This window comes from Priapulus caudatus, unplaced genomic scaffold, assembly GCF_000485595.1.
Source record: "Priapulus caudatus unplaced genomic scaffold, Priapulus_caudatus-5.0.1 Scaffold110, whole genome shotgun sequence".
Lineage (NCBI taxonomy): Eukaryota > Metazoa > Priapulida > Priapulimorpha > Priapulimorphida > Priapulidae > Priapulus > Priapulus caudatus.
Genome location: NW_014577171.1, coordinates 411,393 through 419,114, shown reverse-complemented (window position 1 = coordinate 419,114; position 7,722 = coordinate 411,393). Strand labels below are relative to the sequence as shown.

General features: G+C 41.6%; 1 protein-coding gene across 1 annotated transcript in view; it reads left to right on the top strand.

The window, feature by feature from the left end:
- Nucleotides 1-442: 442 nt before the first annotated feature.
- The window catches only part of LOC106805336 (cysteine-rich protein 2-binding protein-like), a 9,830-nt gene continuing 2,550 nt past the window's right edge, over nucleotides 443-7,722 (top strand). The window contains exons 1-11 of the mRNA XM_014806887.1: nucleotides 443-502; nucleotides 2,416-2,523; nucleotides 2,903-3,017; nucleotides 3,974-4,108; nucleotides 4,206-4,348; nucleotides 4,716-4,870; nucleotides 5,210-5,810; nucleotides 6,126-6,278; nucleotides 6,451-6,697; nucleotides 7,188-7,302; nucleotides 7,360-7,403. Coding sequence (XP_014662373.1) covers nucleotides 2,421-2,523; nucleotides 2,903-3,017; nucleotides 3,974-4,108; nucleotides 4,206-4,348; nucleotides 4,716-4,870; nucleotides 5,210-5,810; nucleotides 6,126-6,278; nucleotides 6,451-6,697; nucleotides 7,188-7,302; nucleotides 7,360-7,403 — 1,811 coding nt within the window. The 5' untranslated portion in view covers nucleotides 443-502; nucleotides 2,416-2,420. The remainder of the gene's footprint in view (nucleotides 503-2,415; nucleotides 2,524-2,902; nucleotides 3,018-3,973; nucleotides 4,109-4,205; nucleotides 4,349-4,715; nucleotides 4,871-5,209; nucleotides 5,811-6,125; nucleotides 6,279-6,450; nucleotides 6,698-7,187; nucleotides 7,303-7,359; nucleotides 7,404-7,722) is intronic.

Genomic DNA, 7,722 nt, shown 5'->3' with positions numbered 1-7,722 from the left:
AAGCAGTGGGGGGGGGGCACCTGGGGGGGGGGCGCACAGAAATTTGTTTGGGCTTCGTGCCCCCCCCAGGCCCTTCCGTAGCTACGCCCCTGAATTTAAAGGCATCTTTAACGTTTTAAGCAAGGATTATAATTGCAGAACTCTAAATAACAAATTAATCAGCTATTTTCATCGCTGATAGTTTTCACAAGTAAACTGCTATTGACACAGCAGTACAAACGAAACGAAGGACGGCCGTTTTAACCCGACACGGGGGTGGGGGCAAATCGCGGGCAATACTTTGCTTGGTTAGATAATATAATAAAGAAGAAGAAGGGGTGGGCAGAAGAAGGAGGATAATGAGAGAGAAACAACTACAAGTAAAATGTAGTGGATGAACAAAGGAGGATGACGACGAAGGTGGCGGTGAGAAGCAGAGAAGGAAAACTACCTCATATTAGTCGCTCATAGGTTGCGCTGTCTAGCAACATGTCTGCGCCCATGATAGACGTAACGTGCTGAGGTAACGGGGAGGTAACATATCGTAGTTATAACAAGTACAAGTAGTTCAAGTAGTAGTACTAGTAGTAGTAGTGAACAGTCGAGCCTGGCCCTAGGCTATGGACTCAATTAATGCAAATTAGCAACTGGTACATGGTCGTATCATAGAAGTGCACCATGGCAAAGTTCAATTGGCTGTGCGGCCACTTCGGTTCAAGGATAGAGAACATGGCCATGGGTCCAATAAAACAATGTCATTTACATCAATATAAATATAATATATATCAATATAATATGGTAGGGTTTATGGTTAGGTGTTAGGGTTAGAATTAGGGTTAGGCGTTATTGTTAGGCACATTGGTTTTTATTTGGACCATGTTCTCTATCTTGAACCAACCTGGCCTACATAAATATGGCTACATGATACATCCACCAGATCCACGTATAGGTTGTAGCAGTGGCTGGAGGTACGGCAGCCGTATCTCCAATTTACGAGCGGGAGTACGGCAGTCCATTCGCTTTCATACAAACGGAGAAAAGATGGCGGCGGGATGCCGCAGATTAGAAATAAATGCCTGGGAAATAAATTCACAATTTGAGAGTTTTGATGAGATAGAAAACACTCGGATTCCAGCCAGCCCAGCCCAGCCTAGTCCAAGCCGACGCAGACCCCATGCAGTAATGGTAACGGTATATATAAACCCGCACCCTCAGATTAGCAAAGCGGAGTTATAACGTTTGCATTTGCGGACTAAACCCAGCCCAGCCCAGCCCAGCCAGTGGACTAGAGGAAACGTGTGTCCACAAAAAGTTGAAACTTTCTTACATTGGTATATATGTGGTCGGGTACGTGTATGTAGGTGCGTGTTTCATAAAAAAAAATCATGATTTATGGTGAAAATGCCACTTAAACTTTAAAGGTTCCTACAGTGTAGTAAATGTTAGGTAGATATAAACCGCACAGGCTCTCCGACTATAGTTACACGGCGGAGTAGTCGAGTTCCTCTGACCAATGCCCACACGGACGGTTTTGGTGTGGTTAGGTCAGAGCAACTTGCCTATGCAAAACGTGGAATTTCTCCGATCCCGCCGAGGATCGCTGTTTCATTGCTCCAAACTCACAATTTGGGCTATCAATCAAGATCTGATGCACATATATCGAAAACTGGATAACTTATATGCTTGCTCGCGTTGGAAGTACACTTGTACTCTTTTACCTTAGTCGTATTTCGATTGAAAATTTGTGCTAACAATTTCCCTCCGACATGCATCGGCCATCCATCGTTAATCCAACTGCATTGTGGGAAACAACAGAGTAGCGTATTGTAGCGTGGTTCCCACAATGCAGTTGGATTAACGATGGATGGCCGATGCATGTCGGAGGGAAATTGTTAGCCAACAAATTTTCAAATCGAAATACGACTAAGGTAAAAGAGTACAAGTGTACTTACCAACGCGAGCAAGCATATAAGTTATCCAGTTTTCGATATATGTGCATCAGGTCTTGATTTGATAGCCCCAATTGTTGAGTTTGGAGCAATGAAACAGCGATCCTCGCCGGGATCGGAGAGAAATTCCACGTTTTGCATAGGCAAGTTGCTCTGACCTAACCCACACCAAAACCACCAAAATCGTCGTGTGTGGCATTGGTCAGAGCGAATCTCGGGATAACGGCGGAGGAGCCTGACACCACTGGAGCCTGAGCTAGGCCTCTCGCCACGTAGTGTTAAGCGAGATGGGAACTTGTGGCTAGGTTAGATATAGAAGGTTAATAGTACAAAAACCGTTTTTTGTGTGAGTTTTTTTTATTGTTATAGAGCTTGAAATCTTTATTTTTTTAAGAATGCAATGAAAGCAATGATTTCTGGTAATTTATATCACCAGTATTTAGTATATAACTTTAAAAAAATCTTCATGTTGATGTGTTTGTTTTAGGAAAAATGGCATCCCAGGAAAGTACAGGCACTTACTGCTATTGCAAAGCAAAGAGCTTGGAACCTCCTATGCTGGAATGTAAACAGTGCAGACGGTTGTTTCACACAGGTACTTTTATAAAGTTGGGTTGGGCAGGTGGCCGAAACTGCCCACTTTATAATAAATTAATTAACTACATGCATCCACCTATAGTATCACAACAGGAAGGTATATACGATATGGAGTTTGTGTAAGTCTAAAAGTCGTTTTCAAAATAAGTAATTTAAGGGCATTTCCTTGAGAGTACCCGGTAGTCATAAATTTGATTGCTTTATTTATCTTTGTTTCTATCAATATGCAGATAGCAGTTGCATGGTTTCAAAGGACCTTCATAATATAATGCACTTAGATTTAGATTCTATGTAGACCTGTTTGTGCTTCTTATCACTGTTGCTATTACAGATGTTGAATCAGTAAATGTCCGTAATGTTGAATATGTATTTTCTAGGTTGTTTAAACCAGCCCCCGCCAACATATCTGGAGGGTGATGTATTCTATGAAATTATATGCTGTGGATGCAATGGATTGGAAGTTGAATCTTTTGAAAGGATGAAAATGTCATGGTAGCTCATTATTTCATGCTATTTTATGGATATTTGAAAACCTTTTGAAAACAGTTTTACTCAATTTTCTATTTATAATGCATGTGAAATACATCGTGTAGGATTTTAATAATGGGATGTGAATTGCATCTATTCTTCAATAGAGGTTCCCTCTATAATCTGTAAGTAGGCCTACTATTGCAGAAGTGAATTTATCCAAAGAATACTGTAAAGTAGCTGTAAATATATTTTATGATCAATCCACATCATTATTCTGGTGGCAACAGCTTCGACATATGATGTAGTTGCCTTTCTTAAGTTAAATAAAGTTAATTTATCTTCTCACCACATGGCATCAAGTTTATTTAGTTTGACATTAACCTGTATGATACAGGCGTATGTTCCGCTTCACTATACACTAACCGCCTGTACGCGAGCTCAACCCTGGCGGTTCGCAAGCCTCGTTATCGATCGACCGGTTGTTACGGTGGGGAATCTGATTAGCGGCGAGCAATCGAGAGTACAGAAGTAAATCTGGCAAAACTTTGCCCCAGGCGAATACCTGATGAATGGAAACAATCTAGTTAATGGCTTTGGCAGAAGCGTGCACTAATTGCAGTTATAAATTCAACTTAAATAACTTGAGAAATGACGTCAGGCAAAAGCCTGCTCGCTGATTGGCTGATTGGCCCGTTACAGCTCTCTGATTGGGCGCAATGATTTCTTGGTTCGCGAAGCGGGCTGAATAAGCAAGGGGTACAGGTGGTTAGTGTAGTGAAGCGGAACCGGAACCGCCTGTATCATACAGGTTAGTTTGACATAGGCAACTATAAACAATTGGCAGCACTGTTGCCAACAGGTTATTTATATGGATTTATCATAAAATAATTTTACTCTTATATATTATCCTGAAATCTGATGAACTTATTTTAGGGAATACTATAAAAATTAGACATTCACAGTATTCTTGTTTTCAGGCTACAAGCTATATGGCTGTCATTATACAACCTGCAGTTGTCTGGTGTCACAGGAAGACAGGGATATTTCAGATGGAAAGAGAATATATGTGCTTTCATAGAACGCAACTGGAACCTATTGTTTACTCCAGAAAGGCAAGTTTATATGCGCACTTTCGCTTGCATTTTTTCGGTTATCGGAAAGGAAAACTAGGTGTTTATTCTGTCCCTTTATTAATTCTTTTCTTCCCAGGAAGCAGACGGCAACATGGCAATGTACTGTGGCAAGTGTCCTATCATCAAACTGCCCCAAAATATTTAAATCAGGAGCTAGTGTGATAGGACAAAGTGGTTGGTGGCGGCTATTGGAAACTAAACCACCAGTACCAGATATGGGTAAGTTAATATTCATGTTTGCCCATTTCAAGTGGAAACATGTAATTGATGGGATTTGTTTTGTGAGCTTAGAGCATCGCAATTTCATAAAATCCCTGTGCAGTAAAATAATAATGTTAATCCACTCATGAAGTGCATCTTGCAGTTATTAATCCTGAAAGAATATTGAACTGTGAATTGAAAATGTTTATAAGAACCCCGTGTTTTGTGAGAGATAAAATCTTGAGTATATGCCCCTCCACGTCTGCAGACGTGCAACTAATGATGAGCTCCTTGTAATAATTCCGATACGATCACAGAGGCTGTATGTGGCTGCTGGTAATAACAGAAAGAGATTGTGTGACATAGTATGTCGAGTTTCTTCCAGGCCAATCGACCAGAAAGACGAGGATCAGAGGCCGAGAAACAGACTGGCTGCTTATGCATTCAGGCCGGGTAAAGGCAGAGGGTCTGCGGACTCGCAAGCATGGCTCACCAATAGATGCTGCCATCGCACTAAAGGCAAAGCGATCTACTACACAGGTGCAGTGCGTGCATACATGTTACAAACTACTCCATACACTATGTATCTATGTATGCATGTACATCTATGTATTTATACATTTATCTATATATTTGACTGTCTGTCAGGCTGTCTGTCTGTCTGTCAATTCTGTCATCTGTTCATCCATCTATCCATCTTTCTATCTATCTAATTGTCAACTGCAATTAAAACAACTCAGAAATTCATACATGTAGTGTTAATAAAATGCAATTCTGGATTGTGGTTATAATAGTTCTAAATCTCAATCTTGAATGCATTATGGCTGCTAAATCAAGTTTCTAGATATAGATGAGGAAGTATGAATACACCTTTTACAGGAGGCTAAGGAGATGAGAAAGAAGAAAGTGACCGAAAGCACTGCACAGCATGTAGCTTTGCCCAGAAAACATGTCGAAACAGAGATCAAGTCTAGGTCAACGTCAGCAGCAGTAGCGCCACCCTATGAAGCAAATTATCAGCCGGCCGTGATTGCTGCATCACCACTGCCAGAAGCTAATAACTCCAACTTATTAAGCGTTAATGTCTCTGACAGTGACTTGACTGCTGAACTTCAGAGCGAAGAGACGAATGATTTGGAGCGCTGTGGCATTGTACCCGTATTGCCTGTATGCACGAAAAACGTGCAGACCTACGCATCTGCGTCAGACTTGTCTAACAGCCCTGCAGAATCGCTGGAGGATGGGAAGCAAACTACAGATCATGGAACACAACACACACTAAAGCACACAACGCATCAGACGACAGAGCAGACGATGCAGCAGTCAACAGAGCAGACGAGAGATGTTGTAGTCCCTGCTGCTGCTGGCAGACAGCTATGTGACGCCTCCCTCTCGAGTCGGGAGGGTCTTCTGCAGCTGTTGCACAAACGACGGAAGAATGAGATGGACTTCCTCCATTCGGGAGATCTGAGCGTTCACGGTAGGATTCTTTCGGACGTAACCGGGAGAGTATCTATCATGTTATTCATTATACGTGGCTGTACTAGTATGTGGTAATACTGTGCCTCATTAGAAGAAGAATTACTCGAATATTGTTTTTGTCTCAATGAGGTTGTGGTCAGTCTATCTATCAGCCATTGTAAGGGAAAATATTAATGATTAATGACGTGGCTACGCCACCACGAAATATCTTTCTCATTTGTGCCCCTTTTGCTCAAATTTGGCATGATGTACATGTCGTTGTTGCCATTAACTATTTTTTAATGTAATTTAATTAAATTGTACAACCTTGCAGAGAGCCTGCCAGATACGCTACTGACAGAAGAGGATGATTCGGAAATAATGGACATTGACATTGAGATTGATCCATGTGCTCTTGACTCTGACTCAGAACCTGTCTGCAGAATGGACTCTCCCAACATGGACGACATTCTCGCGAATCTAGATGGTAAATTATTACATTCTTTTACGATGATAGCTTCACGTTGTTACATGGTTGCTTCGTGGTTCCACACCAGTGTGGCATTGTGAAAATTGTAATTGTCATCCTACACCTAACATTGGGATCATTCCAACAATGTTGCCTGGTTTCATGTGCAAATGTGCTGCCATTTTTGCAGACAGTGTTGCCAGCGTTGAGACGAAACGGCAAAGTGACGAGGTTGTCATGGAAACGTCCAATAACGACACTTCCGTGAGAGGTGAGGAGTCGGAGGTTGAGTCTGAAAGCTCAGAAGAGTCCAAGTCGGAATCTGAGGAAGAGGGAGGCGTTTCCCATCAGCCAGAGTATTGCTCCCTTGAGAAACCCATAAAAAGGAGAAGGAATAAAAAATTTGAGAATCTGGTTGAGGAACATCCTAAACCCAGGTAAATATCTGCTGGCTGTGCATTTCCAGACTGCAGGTGCCATTGCGCAATGCCATTGGAATCTTGAAAAGTAACACCGTGTAACTACAGAAAATTATTGCACCCTTAATTCATACCGTGTTCAACAGTGAGGTAAGGATTTGGTATATGGTATGCCCATAGCATAACCATAAGAGAATTTATTGTAACATAATGCTCAGTCACTAACACTAGCAGTGCTACTAGTAATACTAGTGTTAAGTAATACTTGGGCAATTAGTTACTCATGTTGAACTGGCATATATGTCTCAAATTATCCACATTGTGAATGGTGAAATTTGGTAGTTTCTTTACAGTGTCCTGAAATATAAAGACCCTGAAAATTTCTGGTCTCTCACTATAAAGTTACAATATCGAAAAATGCACTATGATTATTTATTAGGTTATTTGTAGCTGTAGCATCTTAGGTAATAACCCGTGATTTAAATGCCCGTTCTTTTTTTCCCATAAGGTTTTTCCCAGTAAGTTTGTATGAAGAGAAACAGTTGCTTAGGAAATTGACGCCTGTGAGCTTCGTCGAGCTGCCTGAAGCTCGTCGACTACGGAGAAAGCTCATGCTCAGACAGGTGAGCGATATTATATACTATTGGACTGGAGCCCATTGATGTCATATACCTCAATAGGAAGTACTACAGCGGGGCAGGGTTAGCTCTAGTACATTGTATAGGTGACTTTGGTATTTCACAAATGAGCAGTGTTATGGTTCGATATAAACAACCGTGCGACAATTGAATGATTAAATTATAATTATTAATAATAATATTATAGGCCTTAATTATTAGCTCATCTGACATAGTCAGATGCAGCTTGTAGAATCGCATGATCGTCCGTGCGTCCGTGCGTCCGTCCGTCCGGGCGTCAACAGTTGGGCACAAATCTTAACCGCTCGACGTACGGTCACGATATTCGGGACGTGGGGGGGTAATCCGAAAACGAGTTGGGATGTCGAAGCTGGAGGTCAAAGGTCAAAGGTCAAAGGTCAAGAA